This window comes from Salvelinus alpinus, chromosome 35, assembly GCF_045679555.1.
Source record: "Salvelinus alpinus chromosome 35, SLU_Salpinus.1, whole genome shotgun sequence".
Lineage (NCBI taxonomy): Eukaryota > Metazoa > Chordata > Actinopteri > Salmoniformes > Salmonidae > Salvelinus > Salvelinus alpinus.
In genome coordinates this window covers 8937517-8956750 of record NC_092120.1, presented here as the reverse complement: position 1 = coordinate 8956750, position 19234 = coordinate 8937517, and the positions used below count along the sequence as shown (strand labels likewise).

The window sequence follows — 19234 nt, the reverse complement described above, 5'->3', positions numbered from 1 at the left end:
TTTTTTGAAGGTTGTACTGATTATGATGAGCTAATGCTAAGCTATTTGCCAGCTATGTGTGATGCCATGTTTGTTGACATTATACAATGCATTCTGTGTGTCACGTAAACATCTGTCAGACAAAATATGTTATAATGAGGAGAAGGAATGGTTCACAAATCTTTCGAATAACCTTCTGGAAGTGAATGAAGGGAGGTGAATGATCATAAACAACACAACCCCTTCAACATGCATACTGCAAACAGACCAAACTTATCTTGCCTCCTCTTATTATCTTTGGTTGACGCGAAAAAACAAAACAGGGTGGCGTGCACACACTACCCATCGTCGGATTACATTAGATTTTCAGAAAGTGTTTTACTCAATTATTTAGATCAATGGTGAGCTCACCCTTGATGTGATGAATTGTAAATAGTTATTTCTAGGGGGTTCCAATTCACATTGTGGTTTCTGTTAGCTAAATATGACTGCTTGTGTTACGTCAAATCTTTCCTCTGTTAGCACTAGGACTAATGTAGCCTATATTTTCCGGTTTGGATGATTGTGTTATGCTGTCGCTACTTCTGTGAATGTCTGAACATTGCATCCAACAATAAACTGGTCACATTCAGGACATAACTTTGTAAGGACTGTGTTTGTGCAAAATATTTCTGTGAAAACCAGTGTAGCCTGCTCAAACACTGACTGTTGCATCAATCGAAACATCCAGGGAGTTTCAGAACAGTAGGCCACTTAACAAAACAAGAATCTCCATATCTGGTGTTTTTTGTAGCAGTGTATAATCAAAATTAGTCAACAGTTGACTATAGATTTTCTGAATATTGTCATCTTGGATTTCCATATTAAAAGGGAGTCTGCTTTGACTCATATCAGTGATCACATACATAGTATGAGCACACAGCGGCAGTAAACTCAGAGAAACATTCAGAGAAATCTGACAGAAAGACTGATGGCAATGGGTGGACTGGAGCTGAACGGCATGCCACGGGGGTGTAACTGTATGTTGGTCCTAAATAGCACCCCATTACCTATATAGTGCACTACTTTTGACCTGGGCCCATAGGGCTCTTGTCATAAATAGTGCCCTATAAGGGAATAGGGTGCCATTTGGGATAAAACCAGTAACAGGCTGATGTAATGGCAGCCAGTGCTGAGCGATGTGAGCAATATGTCAAAGTATGCCTCACGCATCCCTTACTCAGCAGCTGATGGACTGCATTGAGTAGAGCTAGCCGTGGGAGTGACTGACTCTGTGCCTCAGCCCCTTTAGATGATTGACTGTGTTCCAGGTGTGACAGCTAGCGCCACAAAAATATATGTACCGCCCACAGCAGATTAAGATGAGAGATTCCCTATTGTCAGCACACTGAAGATAAACTAAGACGTAGGGTAAGAAACACACCCTTCAGAGGCTAACAGATGACCTACAGGCCCTTTAAAAACACTGAGGGGACATGTGCACGTGCGCACACACACAGCACAATGGGTGGGTGGATCGATTGAAACAGCCCCAATTGAGTGGGTTAATCTCAGTTTTTTTACCAGACAGAAAATGTATTTTAAGATGAGAATCAACGACCGAAAAACCACCTATTAGAAATAGAGCCTCTGTGCCTGAGCCAAACATTTAAAATTGGGTTGAGGGCCTGTTTTTTCACTATGATGTGAGAGAGAAGAAGCAGAGCAGAGAGAGAGAGACAGACGAGAAGAGGAAAAGAGCACAGAGGAGCAGTGTGCCATGTGAGAGAGGAGAGAGATATCTGGGTTGCACTATTCCTGCTAACAGAGCCAGGTTCTTTCTCTCCACACAGCTGGAGAGGCAGGAAACAACTGCGCTCACACACATTATAGAACATAAACAATGATTATCTTTAGCCCACAGGGGTTAAATAATGGGAAACATCTAAAATCCCTGTAGTACATCATCCCTAATTGATGCGTGTCATCTATTTATTTTACAGACTGTACAACCGATGATATGCAACCATAAATATACAACTCCAGATCAGAACATAATGATTTGTTTTGTTATATTTTGGGGAAGTCTAGTTGTTCTGCCTTGTGAGCAACAGATAGGTCTGTGGTTCTGACAGGGTCTTCCCAGCACAAGTCTATTAGATAGGTCTGTGGTTCTGACAGGGTCTTCCCAGCAGAAGTCTAATAGATAGGTCTGTAGGTCTGACAGGGTCTTCCCAGCACAAGTCTATTAGATAGGTCTGTAGGTCTGACAGGGTCTTCCCAGCAGAAGTCTAATAGATAGGTCTGTAGGTCTGACAGGGTCTTCCCAGCACAAGTCTACTAGATAGTGCTGTCGGTCTGACAGGGTCTTCCCAGCAGAAGTCTATTTGTTCTGCACAGTGTCTTGGGAGTAGCGGAGGGGAGGGAGGCACACCCAGGTCTATAAATCAACTCCCCAGAGCTGTCTGTTTTAAGTGCGTCCACTGCACTAAACACTTCATCCCTCAACCTCTCTCATCCTCTCCAAGCTAAATAAATCTTGTCCACTTCAACCAGTTTCAAGAAAAGGCATGGAGGGTAAAGCAATCGATATAACTCTAGTCTTGTGCATGTTGCTCCCTTGTTAGATTAGGTAGCACAGTGATTATTTTAGGTTGGAGAAATGTCATATTCTACACTACAGTGCATCAATAGGAATAGCGAGGCTAATAGCAATGCTATTTCACCTGGTTTACTGAGGAAAGATTGTACAAAACGTAAGGCATTCAATCAAATCTGCAGCACTGCAATCCCGGCCAACTCCTGTCCTGTGACATAGGGGTTATTTAGTTTATGCTGCCTTGGGTCCCTACTGGCTAAATGACTGTACAGGTATCATGTCTACCACCAGCGACTCAGTTCAGGTTGAGGGGAACCCGTTATAGTGAAAAGTGGTAGCAGTGCAACAATCCTTGAGGGTGTTCTCCAATTGGGTTAAACCATTTGGGTGAGATCATTAAGTGGGTGGGGTTATATCCTGCCAGTTTGGCCCTGTCCGGGTGTATCATCGGATGGGGCCAGAGTGTCTCCTGACCCCTGCTGTCTCAGCCTCCAGTATTTATGCTGCAGTAGTTTATGTGTCGGGGGGCTGGGGTCAGTTTATTATATCTGGAGTACTTCTCCTGTCTTATCCGGTGTCCTGTGTGAATTTAAGTATGCTCTCTCTAATTCTCTCTTTCTTTCTTTCTTTCTCTCTCGCTCTCTCTCGGAGGACCTGAGCCCTAGGACCATGCCTTAGGACTAGCTGGCATGATGACTCCTTGCTGTCCCCAGTCCACCTGGCCGTAGAGACCACCTGGCGGTAGAGATACTCTTAATGATCGGCTATGAAAAGCCAACTGACATTTACTCCTGAGGTGCTGACTTGTTGCACCCTTGACAACTACTGTGATTATTATTATTTGACCATGCTGGTCATTTATGAACATTTGAACATCTTGGCCATGTTCTGTTATAATCTCCACCTGGCACAGCCAGGAGAGGACTGGCCACCCCTCATAGCCTGATTCCTCTCTAGGTCTCTTCCTAGGTTTTGGCCTTTCTAGGGAGTTTTTCCTAGCCACCGTGCTTCTACACCTGCATTGCTTGCTGTTTGGGGTTTTAGGCTGGGTTTCTGTACAGCACTTTGAGATATCAGCTGATGTAAGAAGGGCTATATAAATACATTTGATTTTGATTAAGGAGCCTACCTAGGCAAGGGTTGTTACACTGTTATATGACTGCTATGACAAACATTTTGTGAGTTAGTGCAGCCTGCAGGTTGACGGGAGAGAACTCAATCGGCCTCTTTACATTGACTATATGTGTAGTGATGATACTGACCCATGGCACTGTGTCTGTTGTTCTCTTTCTCGTCTAGTTTCAGGCCAAGAGCAGACTCTCCTCTGGTCTCCTCCGGTGTGGTGCTGCGGGACGAGTCGGCGGTGGGCTTGACCTTGTCAGTACTGCTGCTGGGGGCGGAGTCAACCTTTTCAACCTTGCTGGTAGGGGCGGAGTAAGAGGCGACATTGACCATAGTCTTGCTCCTGGGGCCGGTGTCAACCTTGCTGGGGGAGGCGTCTCGGGAGGAGTCAGCCATGGCAGCAATGCTGCTGGGGGTGGAATCAGGGCCGGACTTGGACACATCAGCTCTGCTAGAGGCGGAATCAGAGTCGGCCATTGAGGTGTCAGCGACAGAGGTGCCGGCGGCGACCCCACTACTGCTACTGCTGTAGACAGACACATTGCTCAGCTCAGAGCCAGAGTCCTCCTCCGCAGGCAGGCTGGGGGTAGGCGAGCTGGGGGCTGGGGAGGGAGAGGGGGCCATCTGGACAGAGGTGAGAGGTGCTGGGGTGCTAGGAGCTGGGGTGACAGAGGTAGCAGGGGGTGCCGGGGCCTTCCTCTTCCTCAGTGTACTCTCTGAGTCAGGAGCCACCTGAAAGAGAGCGAGAGAGAGAATGAGTCTTGGGCTGAACAACTCCCCCTAGCCGTGACAATATACCCTATAAATAAATTATTCTTGGACATCATCACTACTCATTATCATTATTAAAAGGTGCACTACGCAAAATCACGCCGCCATTTCCTGGCTGCTAAAATTCTAATAGTTCACCTAATTTCAATTTATGTTACAAAACAGGCAATCATTGTGTAGAAAATCATTGTACTATCTAAACCGTTGTGAAATATCTTTTCCATAACCAAAAATATTGTATTTCCAGCATTTTGAAGCTGGTGTACAAAACCAAAAGTAAAAAACGCAAAAACAAAACTTAAGAATGGGAAGCATAGAAATAGAGCACATAGAACAGATCAAATGCTTGTTAGACTTACTTTCAATGAGAATGACATAACTAACATTTCTATGTGAATTTGGTCAGATCGCCAAAAAGTTACATATTATTGCTGCCTTATACAACAAAACAATGTGTGACTCATTTAATCTGAACATATCCTCTGATCCTGGAGGCATGGAGATAAAAACACTTTGAAACGTGTTTGGTAGCCACTTCAAATCTTTTCATGGGAATCAAATCAAATCAAGCTATATTTATATAGCACATTTCAGACATGAATGCAACGCAGGGCGCTTCACAGGAAAATACATTAATAAAAAACAATGAAAATAAAAACAAATATTTACTACACAACAAACATAAGTGGATAGAAACTAAAGAACAATAAAAACTGAACACTAAAAAAGCATCCTAAGGAAAAGGTGTGTTTAAGGTGTGTTTTAAGATCTCTTTTAAATATGTCCACAGTTTCAGCCCGCCTCATGTTCTCTATCAGGCTATTCCAGAGGCTGGGGGCATAGTCACTAAAGGCTACCGCTTCATTTAAAAGGCCAGTGCCAGAGGACCTGAGGGACCTACTGGGTAGATAGCATGTCTGACATGTATTGGGGTGAACAATCATGGATTGATTTAAAAACCAATAGAAGAATATAAAAATTAATTCTAAAACTCAGAGGCAGCCAGTGCAGAGACTTTATAACCGGTGTAATGTGGGCTCTCCGTCTGGTCTTGGGCAGTACCCATGTTGCAGCATTCTGTATGTTTTGCAGTTGACCAGTGACTTTCTTGGGTAGACCAGACAGGAGAGCATTACAGTAGTCAAGCCTGCTTGTAACAAAAGTATGGATGAGTCTCTCTGTATCAGCCTGAAATAGAAACGGCCGCACCTTTGGCAATGTTCCTCAGGTGGTAAAAAGCTATTTGTCACATTCTTAATGTGTGATTCGAAATTTAGATCAGAATCGAACATGACCCATAGATTTTTTTTTACCTGGTGTTTTCTTTGTTGCCCATGAATCCTATTTGACCGTAATGTTGTGTGTGACCTAAAGCTTTACATTGATCAAAAAAGGTGTTGTGTGAGTTTGGGCGCATAAGCCTCATCTCGAAATAGTTGTGATAGGAGAAAACTGAGGATGGATAAACAACATTGTAGTTACTCCACAATACTAATCTAATTGACTGGTTGAAAAGAAGGAAGCCAGTACAGAATACAAATATTTCATAACATGCATCCTGATTTCAACAAGGCAATAAAGTAATACTTCAAAAAAGGTGGAAAAGCAACATTAAAACTTCAACTCTAAAATAGTCATTCATTTTTTGCCCTAAATACAAAATGTTATGTTTGGGATAAATCCAATACAACACATACATTTTTTAGCCCTTTTTCTCACCAATTTCGTGGTATCCAAATTGGTAGTTACAGTCTTGTCTCATCGCTGCAACTCCCGTATGGACTCGGGAGAGGCGAAGGTCAAGAGCCGTGCATCCTCCGAAACATAACCCAACCAAGCCACATTGCTTCTGGACACAATGCCCCACTTAACCTGGAAGCCAGCCACACCAATCTGCCTAGAAGGTCAGCATACCGGAGTCGCCTCTTCACTGTTAACGTTGAGACTGGTGTTTTGCGGGTACTATTTAATGAAGCTGCCAGTTGAGGACTTGTGAGGCGTCTGTTTCTCAAACTAGACACTCTAATGTACTTGTCCTCTTGCTCAGTTGTGCACCGGGGCCTCCCACTCCTCTTTCTATTCTGGTTAGAGCCAGTTTGCGCTGTTCTGTGAAAGGAGTAGTACACAGCGTTGTATGAGATCTTCAGTTTCTTGGCAATTTCTCGCATGGAATAGCCTTCATTTCTCAAAACAAGAATAGACTGACAAGTTTCAGAATAAAGTTACTTGTTTCTGGCCATTTTGAGCCTGTAATTGAACCCACAAATGTTGATGCTCCAGATACTCACCTAGTCTAAAGAAGGCCAGTTTTATTGCTTCTTTAATCAGAACAACACATTAAATATTTAATGTGTGTGACAGCACCGATCAAGTTCGTAAAGAACAAAATTACTATATATTTTCATCAGCCTCAACTCTATTTGTGTGTGTGCAACGTGTGCAAATATGGTACAAAGGTGAAGTAAAAAACTCAATAAGCCAGGCCTCCACTACAGAGACCATATATATGGAAAGACAGCACACGTTCTATCCTTGCAAATGGCATCCTCTGTGACAGCCCCATTGAGGGCGATCTCCATTTTAAAGTAGTCATCCAGAGCCCTCTATCTTCATGGCAGAGACAGACAGCCATTACCCTGGTATTAATATTCACTCTACCACTGACAGACTAACTCCCCATGCTCCCTCATCTTACATGCTCCATTAGATCCACAAAGTTGACCTGACAACTCACTGTCTCAAAACTATCCAGTAAACGTATGGTCCAAAGAGAAATATTCACCACTTTCTAAAGTGTGTGTGCAAATGGTTTATATTGCTGTCGTTATGTTTCCAACATATATATCAGATTTAGACGGGAGCTAAACCATTGCCACGCAGGGTTGTTAAATATACTAAGCAAGGGAAGCTTTGGTCTCCGTTTGGCCAAACTTATGTACATGTTCCCCAGACTTAAATTGGCTCCTCTAAATCCCAAAGCACACCACTCAGCCACTTTAAACCGTACTCCATAGCTGAGCAACACAATCAATTCCCTTGGTATGTTTACACTCCAGTACAACTGTAGTATGGAGCATTCATAGAGAATGGCCTCATTACAGTCTGTGAGAGGACGCCGTCGCTTCGTTCAGCTGCACTGTATTGTCTTTCACTTTGAAGAGCAACCAATCAGTCACACATGTGCACCCACATGGTCATGCACACATACGTACACACACATCCATCTTCATATCCCATTCAGTCCTCCATTACAGCTTCAACTTTGCCCCACATGCTATGGTATGCCAGAGACCGACAAGTATGAACGGTGGTGTGATGGTGGAGTTGGTGGAGGTGCATACACAGTTCAGGGAGTTTACGCAACTCTACCTCTGTAAAGAAGTGCAAGGTGGCGGGCGGTAAGTAACACAGTGCTGTAACCACAATGACTCAATCCCAGAGAAACACCACATGTCTTTTCTTAGAATATAAAAATAAAAAGGACATTCTGACTTACTTCAACCACGTTCAAGGAATAAAAATAAAAAAGTTTTGACAAATCATTTTTTATGGCTTGTTGCTACTTTCATCGCATTTTCAAGCCTGAGGTGATTTTCCATGAGCCATGCCCAAACTGCTGTGCACTCTCTCACCCAGTCAGACTTGCCTACCTACCACTTGCACAACTCATCTCCCAGCTCTACTAACTCTATATCACAGACTGTATCAAATCACATTTACTATACACTGATATGCTGCCACTCAATGCTATCATTCAGTCAAATATGTCTATAGCTTTTCTACCCCCTAATCCTGCAGGAATGCTAGCTCACTCCTTAATGGTTGATTTGGTCTATGTCCCAAATGGGACCCATAGTGCACTACGTTAGACTAGAGCTCTATGGGCCATGGTCAAAAGTAGTGCACTATTAAGTGAATAGGGGGATGCAGGCTCAGTCCCCTGGCTGCCAAAGCTCCAGCTTTTGAATTACTCAATACAGCACACCACTCCAGAGCTGGCACAGTGAATTTAGAGGCTCTTTATGGTCAGACCACACACAGAAAAACGTGCACGCTTGCTTACACACACACACGTGCATCTGTAAGTACGTGCACACACATACACCGATTTGAAAGTAAAAGTATATCAGTGCTCATGGCATAAGTCCACTTCAAATAGAGAACCAATGTACTACTGTAGACGAAGTGTGGACTAATCTGCCAACTGTAGTGAAAACATTCCATTATATCTTTATCAGTGCTGGATATTACTTTGTCTGCTAAGGTTAAGATTACATTCCAACATAAAACCACAACAAAGCCTAGGTTTTTTGTCATTCTTTGAGGTACAAAACAATTCTTTCAAAAACTTAACTGTGAGACTGTGATTTGGAAATAATAATGATTTAAATGTGAACATAAACACAAAACACAGCTCCAAACAAGCCCCATTATCTCCAACAGGAGGAGAGAAGCCCATTAGAGCCAACATAACATGGTGAAAAAACAACATTCCCCACAACATTTCTGTGAGAAGACGCCACCACTACTTCATTAGATTTACACACACACACACACACACACACACACACACACACACACACACACACACACACACACACACACACACACACACACACACACACACACACACACACACACACACACACACACACACACACACACACACACACACACACACACACACACACACACACACACACACACAGAGAGATGGTAGACTACACAGTTCCAGTGGGCTGTTTGTTTTGGCATTAGGGGCCTCTTCCTTTGTTCCTGAGAACACAACGTTTTCTTCCTTAGGAAAGAGGAAAGGAGCATGATAGAGAGACTCCCAAATGGAACCCTATCCCCTATATCAGTGTTTCCCAACCCTGGTCCTTGAGTGTCCCCAACAGTACACGTTTTCATTGTAGCCCTGGACAAACACACTTCATTCAACTCATTGAGGTCTTGATGATTATTTGACAAGTTGAATCTGGTGTGCTTGTCCAGGGTTACAATAAAACATGTGTACTGTTGGGGGTACTCGAGAACCAGGGTTGGGAAACACTTATCTATATAGTGCCCTACTTTTGACCAGGGCTCTGGTCAAAAGTAGTGTACTATATAGGGAATAGGGTGTCATATGGGATACACACTAAATCGGCACTCAAAACTATTAGAGCTGCCCATGCTTCTGTTTGCCACTTATTTTAAATCACACTGTTCCACAGCCTGTCACACTGAAACATCCACAGTGTTGCCTAATACATACACTAGCAAGTTTGCATGAAGTGAAACAAGACAACCTAAAATAAACTGCATGGCCTTAAGTGATAGAATATCATTTACAAAGGAAATGGAGGTTGTCAGCAGATGGGCTGAAAAACCAAGGTAGGCCACTTGAATAGTCCAATTCAGAGAGGCGTTGAGTAAGTTAAGGCTTCCGCACCAACCATTCTCACTCTAACTCAAAGTGTTCTGCAGCCACATGGTTTACTTGCGTAGCAATCATGTAGGCCTAACTGAGGGATTGCAAACATATGACTCAGATCACAAGCTTCCTCTTAAAGGCATCATGTGTGACCTTCAAAAAGTGTGACCTTATAGAATGTGGAACATTTTAAAACACTACTGATTAAAACCTTCATGAGGTTTCCCCACAAATTCAATTTCAAAAAAAATAAAAGGACCACAACTATTACTGAGAATGGTACCATCAGCCCAATGTAGAAATATCCAAACCTTGCAAGATTGTAAACAGACAACTTGTATCTTGCTAAAACAGATTAAAACGGTAGGCTACATTAAAGTGGATTAAAATCGCTGCAGTACAAAAAGCCAATGACGGATTGTTATGAAAGACTAAACCCCTCTTGGTTCAGATTATGACATCTCCCTAAGGAATGGTTTATGCAGGTAATGCTAGCCATCTCAATCAATCACACTTAGCCTGTGCTGCCAGCTATCCCCCTGATGGGATGGAGTCTGAGGCTACGTCCCAAATGGTACCCTATTCCTTACATAGTGCACTACTTTTGACCAGGACCAATAGGGATGCTGCCTCAGACTGTACTGTTCAGGGGCTGCTTGGCAGGTCCACCCTGAAAGCAAAGCCAGGAGTCGATACATCAACATCACTAAGAGCCATGCTGCAGAGAAAAACAGAGTATATTCAGTAGGCTCCATGACATGTGTACCGTTGATTTAAATACTTGAGAACAGATCAGGTCAACTACTGAGATTCAGAGAAGAATAACACTCCTTAGAGTAGGATTGAAAAATTCTGGTGACTTTCCCAAGATTCCCAGGTTTCCCAGAAATCCTGGTTGGAAGATTCCCAGCATCAGGAAAAAAAAGGAGCAAGGAATCTGGAATTCCAACTAGGATCATGTACAACACTGTGTTCCTACAGTAGGCTCCAAGTCTCTTAGACCAATCACTATTCTAACCTAACCTACCTAACCCCCTTCCCTTCAGTGGTCTTCTGAGTTTTTTAATGCCATCTCATCCAAGAGATACAGCAAACTTTTGTCTCATTTGTTGAACCCTCAACCTCACCTGTGCTCTGACAGTAAGTTAAGGCATAAAGTAACAGTAACATTGGCATAAAGAGCCTGTCAAGCTGATGTCTGCCTCTGGAAACACGACACCCCACTTATACATATTTGACATTGTGCCACCAAAACATACCTCATCCACTGTTGCATTATTACTGCAATCTCAGAACCAAAACCAGCGTTTATGTTAACAGTCTGTCTGTCACTAGAGACTACTGTTGCATAAGCCTGAGTCTGATGTTACCTTTCCAGCATGCCAAACAGGCTTACACAAGTGTGCCTGCCTGCCTGTGTAAAACCTATTACCGAACCCTGAAGCGGAAAGCTCAGGATGATAGGCTAGGCCATGTCACAAAAGTCATTCTAAACACGACCTCTTACATGCTGACCACACCGCTCACGCCGCAGGTGCGAGCGCTGCAGTCATTGCAGCCACAATGTTCACGCGTGTCAATGAGCGTCTGCGTAGCCAGGCGCTAAAATAAAACTTGGTTCTATTTCTGACGCGTGATGTGTTGCAAGTCCCGCCTCTCCCATCTCCTCATTGGTTTTTAGTAGCATATGTGTGGGTGATTGAACATGGGTGATTGAAAAATGAACTGAGGTCCACACTCCAGTCCAGTTGGTGGTGGTAATGCACCTTAAGTTGGTTGCCAACCACCATATAAAGTCCAAAAAAGAAGAAGCCTGAAGGAGGAGAGATTACTAGAAACACACTTTTACCCTTTTATATGTGGATTAATTGTCAGAGTAGGGGACCTTGTGCATTTCAGGTAAAATAACAACCCAATGTTTATATCCCAGAACAAATTAGCTAGCAACAGCAAGCTAGTTAGCTAAATTGACATCAATGTTTAATGCTTTTCAACCTGTCCCCAAATTAATATAGTTGGTTCAGAGTTTGTTTTGATATTTCAACCTGCGTGTCCTGATCGCGTCTAGTGTGTATGGACAAAATCAACATGTGCGCAACGTCGCACACGTGCGTGTGCCGTATCGTCAGCATGTTAGCCTACTCCTGTCCAAATCATAATGTCAGCTAATTGCCTAATAAAGGCCTGAAACACTCCTTCTGCACAACATTGTTAGATGTATACAGTACCAAATGGCACCATATTCCCTTTGAAGTGCACTATAAAGGGAATAGAGTGCAATTTGGGATGTCCTCTTTTTTTTTGTCTTGACCCCAGATAAACCCAGTTGGCTATTTGATTCAATAAGGCCTTGGGCTTGACTATTGATTGTAAATTGATACTGTACTGAGATCAATAGAGGGTCATAACTATTGATGAGGGGGGGGGGGGGTTGATACAGTTACCAATCAGATGTTATTTTTGACGATATATAGTTTTTGCAATATCGCAATATTATTTTTGTGCTAGTTGTCTGTACCTGCACCAAAACTCCAGTATTTTTCCTCCATAGCTTGTTCTCCATCTTCTTTTTAAATTGGGAGCCAATTTCTTTTCAGCACCTTTATTTCCATGACTGATCAAAACTTGTTTTCTCATGGCTCTCTCTCTTGTCCCTCTGCAGCAGACATATGGTGAGCAATATGTTTGGAACATCAAATCGCAATAAAATCACAGTATTGAATTGCAATACATATAGAATCGTTAGAGTCGCAATACATATAGTATCGGCACTTAAGCATCGTGATAATATCGTATCGTGAGGTCTCTGGTAATTCCGAACTTAACATTCTTAGAAAAAAGGGTTCCAAAAGGATTATTTTTGGTTTCAGGGAGAACCCTTTTTGGTTCCATAAGAATTTGACCTGGGAGAACCCTTTTTGGAACCAAAAGGATTCTACCTGGAACCAAAAAGGGTTATTCAAAAGGTTATCCTATGGGTACAGCCAAATAACCCTTTTAGGTTCTATATAGCACCTTTTGCTATATAGAGTGTAGTCATACCGCAGGGGAACAGATTGTCATCACTACAACATTAGCCATCCTACCAGTAGCTCAGGCTCACGGAAAGGAGACCTAAGAGCAGCCATCCCGTCCCTCAGGCACTCTGTCCTCATCTGATCTCTGTCCTTGTCTAACCCTCACAAACGGGTACATCAGGCCCATGTGCCATGTGTCTCAACATGCAGCCAGCCATCTTCCAAACACAACGCTTTGTCTCATCCGTGCTTGCGAGTCACGGCACAGCTAGTGTTGCTTATCTCTGAGTGAACGGACTGATAAAGACGTCATCAGTGTGGTGTTTCTGAACAGTGTCTAATACCCTTTTCAGACATATGGAATGTGGCGCCTACAGCATGTTTGTTTGTCTGTAATGGTACGCTATGGCTTTTTAAATGCCGACACGAAAACCTTCGAGATAGATGCACCACTGAACAGGCATTTTACTTGTCAATCAAATAATCTCTAGCTGCCTGCATGCAACCTGGCTGCCTGCTGCCTGCGTGCAGACCACTCTACCCTAAAAAAGTATGTTAAAGTTCATTAAATACCATGATTTACCAAGACACTTAGTAAAAAGAAAACACATCTAGCTACCCTACCATAAAAGACTGGATAAAAACAACACAACAGCACATCAATCAGCTACGTTTATTGTCGTCAGGGAAACAATACTGAATGTTTCTGATGCGGCACTTTATTTGTCTGAAAGGTTATCAAATGTCGCTATAAAGGGTATAATAACAACAGACAGCAGAGAGAGAAAAAACTGGGCGCCACGACAACATAAACCCAAATTAAATCCTGATTGGAAGAACAGCGTGAGTAGTACACAGAATACTGTGTGGACACCTTGTGCTTCTCAACAGGAGTCGGTGTCCAAAGGCCACCCTATTCCCTACATAGTGCACTATTTTTAACCAGAGCACTATAGACCCTGGTAAAAAAGTAGTACACTATATAGGGAATAGGGTGGCATTTAGAATGTAATCCATTTCACAGATTAAGCAGTGTGTTCCTGTTAGTAACGGTCACTATGACCACAACACACAGTTCCAGACAAACCCCATTCGCTCCAACAGGAGGAAATAAGCCCATTAGAGCCAACAAAACATGGTGAAAAAAAAAACATTTCCCACAACAACACCACGAGAAGAGAAATAACACTACTACTATTGCTATTAGATCCACAAACAACACAAGGAGATTAGAGGAAATGTTTAGCCAATGTTGCAATTGTTGATCTCAACACAGGTCACCATGACCTGAAGTGTGTGTGTGTGTGTGTGTGTGTGTTGCCCTCTCACCTGGTAGGCCTCCAGTGTGTAGCAGCCATGGCAGGGTGTGGGGGCCGGGGGAGCCCGCCTTTTCTTAAGCTCTATCCTGGGGGACATCCTGGAGATGTTCATGACGGACTGGGACTGGCCCAGGGTGCTGGGTCGCGCCTCCACACAGGGCATGATGGACACCGTGGACAGGCCCTGGAGGAGGAGGTAGAGGGAGAACATAGAAATAATGGCACACAAACAGATGACACATTCACACAAACAGATGTGTGAGTACACACACACATATACCTGCATGTACACACACACACACAATTATAAACACACGGAACAGAGCTACATATGAACTGAGTGGCATTTAAAGGTCAGATAATTCTAAATGGTCTCAGAAACCCAAAATCACAGGTTGATATGGTGGACAGTGGAAATGTCAAGGGCCAGTCCTGAAGGGTGAGCATGGGTCATGCCCTTTATTCACTAACGTTGTGTCCCAAGTGGCACCCTATTTCCTATGTTGTGCACTACTTTTGACAAGGACACATAATACTATATAGAGAATAGGGTGCCATTTGGGACTCCGACTAACAAGGGCCAAGGACTGAATGTAAAATATCTGCATAGCTTCATCATGGCCTGTCATTGCAGTGGTACATTAAGCTAATGCAAAACTTAGGGTTGGGTCTGTCTCCAAGAAACAACAGTCTAGTCTGCAAGGAAGCGGCTCTCAGATCCCTGCTGAATCAGGATGCTTTGTGACAGTTGTGACAGCTGCAGTCAGCTTTATTACCATTCTGTAGCTACTTCGCCTCGCTAATACACCATCTGTCTGTCTGAGAGGGATGCTGCTGAGCAATGGGGGACGATCAAAGAATGATCAAAGGCTTTCCTAAGCATCTGAAACTTAGCCTGGTCCCAGATCTGTTTGCACTGCCTTTCCAACTCCTACGGTCAATGTCGTGCCAAGTGATCATAAAAAGGAGTTGGCAAGACAGCACAAACAGATCTGGGTCCAGGCTATCTGAAACGTCCTAAGCTTCTGTCTCTGTACTGTAGCACAACTAGGAACAAAGATATACATCTATAAACGATAGTGGGGTGGTTATAAGAAAAGAAAGGAAAGTGTATTAAGTCAAAATGACACAGCATTTCAGACCATTCCTGCCCGCCTGCCTGGAGTGCCAGGCGGGCAGTGTTTGAACTTTTGGGACTATTTCATTGGTTCCATTACACCAGGCAAGCGCAATCAAACTATTCTAGTCTACTAAGGAGAGGCAGTGTGGCTTTGAGGGAGATGTGAGTTGCCAAATGTTTGCATATTGCGTAAGCTTGGAAAAGCAGACCGAGCTACTATACAGTAATGTAGAGCAAAGAGAAAAATACGTATGTAACAAAAACCTAGCTGGAGTCTTGGAATCCTGCAGTAGATTTACTGTTGCCCCGCTCTAAGAACAGAGCCTGGATCAACTAAGTCGACACCATTCATCTTTATGACCTTTACATCCTGTTTAACTTTGATTTTCTCTTAAGACACGCACCTCTCCCACCTACTAGATCTTCCTGACTAAATAATATAACATCTAGCAGATGCTTTTATCCAAAGAGACTTACAGTCATGCGTGCATACATTTTATGTATGGCTGGTCCCAGGAATCAAACCCACTATCCTAGCATAGCAAGCACCATGCTCTACCAACTGAGCTACAGAGGACCACATGATTTATACATGGGCATAATTGCATCCCAAGGATAGATGACATGGCATACTTTACACAGTGCATTAGTCAGCTTTACTCTATTCCCTTCTATTGGATGCTGCCTAAATATATTCTACTGTACATATACATGTACAGTATGTATATGCAAATATTCCAGTAAATCCAAAGCCTCAATCTTCTGCCGGTTGATCCCATGTCACGAGAGAGAAAGGGCCTGAAAAGCATTTTTAGAAATCAGACAGCGCTCAGCAGGGACTGGGGAGTGATTCTTGGCCAGCGGCCAACCCTCTCCTCCCCTGATGAACTTTTCACGCTGCGCTAATGTGTTCATGGCGACCTTCTCACATGTGAGAGTGGCTAAACTGTTAATATTCCGGCTCTCTGAGAGTCCCTCAGTACATCCACTGCATGTTCAATTATGAAAGACCAATAAAAAATATGAGCTGGCGCACACCCAGAAAAATTATTTTGTGTGGAGGTGCTGACTAACAGAGAATAAACTATAAACTACAAAAATAAAGAGTCGCACACTCCATATATAAACTCCCAGTAATTTATTGGGTAAATCACCAACGTTTCGGCATCACTGTGTCTTCTTCAGTGAAATGTCATGAATACTTGAACCAGGTTATGTAGACAAACAGTGCAACCAATGACAATAGTGAGGGGTGTGTCATAATGAATATGTTAATTAGAATGAATTGAGTGAAACTGTTAAAAAACAATAGTGTATGGCATATTAAATATATTAGGCTATTGTTATCATATGCAAACATAATTGAATATTGCACACAATATTAGCATCAACATAAATTATTGTTTAATTCAATTTCACATATTTAATTGTTTCCGATTTCATTTGTATTTTTTACATGTAATATTTTGGTTTAACCTTAATGTATAATAAGCATCATCATCAACAGGGGGAACATATTAGGTGTACGCTGATAAGCTGTAGAAAGAATATATACATATAAGACTTGTTCATAAAAGAGAGAATTGTTCATAAGAAGGGACTGAGATCAAAGTCAATATTCAGACCACTAGGGGTCAATGTTTTTAGATAGGATATCCAGTAAGCCTCCCTTTGTAGTAGTAGGATCTCGATGTTAACTCCTCTCCTTGGTAGAGCAACATGCTCAATGCCTGTGTATTTGAGGGAGGAGTGTGGCTAAACTGTTCATATTTTGGCTCTCTGAAAGTCCCTCAGTACATCCACTGCATGTTCAATTTTGAAAGACAAACACAAACACACGTTCCAAATTTAGGTAGAGACTACGGTAACTTTGAATTGGGATCCGTGCTGTTGTTGTACTCAGCTGTTGGAACAGAATGTTCCATGCAGGGAATTACCATGAATGCGTAGCATACGTTATGTAACCTTAAATCAGTTACAGATCAGAGCCAAAAAAGCTATTGAGTCTTTCTTTGTTATTAAAGTTTGGGAAAAGTTCACCTGAACATCTGTAATTCCATGCTGGAGGAAATCTGAGATCTAACCACAATGCCTATCACTCATGCATATCCAAGGTGGAAATGCATTGTAAGTGGAGTACTCACTGCCAAGACTAGCGACAGATAGAACCGAACATGGCCATCTATGATGATTTAGAGTTAGCAACACGCCCTTATTGTCCTCTCCAAGGACAAAATGTGATCTGAAATAGTTTTCTTCTGTACAATAAAAAAAAAAAACTCTGGGAAAACAGACAGGATCATTTCTGGCGTGACTTAGCATCTCTAGAACGGTGTCTCATAAGCAAAGCAATATCGTTTTCATTCCTTTAGATCCTACACAATGTACACAGTCTTCAACATATCGGTCCATCAGTTTGTCCAATGCAGGACTGTACACTGTATCATAGATGCAATTCTGTTCTACTTCAGTCTGTGTTATGAACCGTTCTCAACAAATCTTGCCATCTGTTCGGCCAATAATGGTATCCAGATATCAGAGTAAATGTAGCCAGGTATAGTATGATGATGTAACATCATCACAAAGGACACAGAGGGTGTGTGTGTGTGTGCGCGCCCTGGGGCTTGACTCAAATGAGCAGGAGAGATCCACCAAGGTCTTATGGGAAATCCAATAAAATCCCCATATTGATTTGAGGTGTATCCCAGATGGCTGCCTGTAATAGATTCCTCTGTAATTGTGTAAAACTGATTAAATTACCTTCCAAACAGGTAGCCTGTTCAATGTTTGCTCTAATATAATAATGTTTTAGCACAAATGCACACCACATACAAAGAACTCCACGATGGAGTAGAAACTATTCCCAAGAAACCGTCCCTACTGCTATAACTACTATTGTATTACAAACTTACTATTAAATACATTATGTGTGTCAGAGAGTAAAGCTGATCAAAGATTAAGCAATAATTCAAGGCTTTAATTTATTTCAGGTTGACTTGCTGCAGAAACCTTAAATCCGTCAAGGTACTGTAATTGACTGAGGGGAATCAGCTTGTCAAGTCTGCCCTCTAGTGGTACATAAGCAGAACAGACAATCAGCTATATCGAGAGGAGGCACACAGGCTGAAAAGTAGGGTTGCAAAATAATGGTAGCTTTCCCAAAATTCCTAGGTTTTCCAGAAATCCTTGTTGGAGAGTTCTGGATTTCCTGCTTATTCCCAACTTATTCTTGGAATTGTAGAACCAGGATTTCTGGAAAAACTTGGGATTTTGGGAATGTTATGGGAATTTTTTAACCCTACTGAAAAGAAAACCAAAGTTGAACTCATGTGTTTTAATTTTTGTGGGGCATAAAACACTATCTGTTACAAGGTGGTGGGTTTTGGAACATCTACAAGAGAATAGAACTCAAAAGCATAATTTATCTTCCTGCAAAATGAATGAGATTGCACTTATTGAATGAGATTGGAGTATTGAAAGAAAATATAATGCAAGATGTCAAGTACCACACCCAGACATTTCAGGAGGGTTAGTAGTACTTACATTGTAGTGTTTTTCAGTATTTTGAATAATATTATTATCAAGACCATCCATGTCCATAGTAGGCGACTGTTCTTCAGTCTGAAATGGAATGTACATCTAACATGCAATACATCAGAATGCAACTACAATACAAGCATGACATGCAGTTATTTCAGTTATTTGACAGATGGTAGCAGTACTCGTACAGCGCTAGGGTTAAAAAGCCCTTTCCACCGGGACAGTAAAATCTATAAGACTAATTATTTTTATGGAAAGCCATCATATGTTGAGCTCAAGAATAACAGTAGCTATTTAAGTATCAAATTATTCCAATCAAAAAGAAAAAATATGCTTCCTTTTCCTGCATTTCAACATATAGTAGTAGTAAGT

The 19234-nt window shown here is 42.3% G+C and overlaps 1 protein-coding gene across 6 annotated transcripts in view; it reads right to left on the bottom strand.

Annotated features, from left to right (window-relative positions):
* The window catches only part of LOC139563921 (protein cordon-bleu-like), a 61255-nt gene that overhangs the window by 11477 nt on the left and 30544 nt on the right, over positions 1 to 19234 (bottom strand). For 4 of the 6 annotated variants that reach the window (XM_071382949.1, XM_071382950.1, XM_071382955.1 and 1 more), the window contains 3 exons: positions 18866 to 18943; positions 14213 to 14386; positions 3820 to 4411 (listed from right to left, as the gene is read on the bottom strand). In XM_071382949.1, coding sequence (XP_071239050.1) covers positions 3820 to 4411; positions 14213 to 14386; positions 18866 to 18943 — 844 coding nt within the window. The remainder of the gene's footprint in view (positions 1 to 3819; positions 4412 to 14212; positions 14387 to 18865; positions 18944 to 19234) is intronic. The other 2 variants (XM_071382953.1, XM_071382954.1) reach the window with 1 other exon arrangement.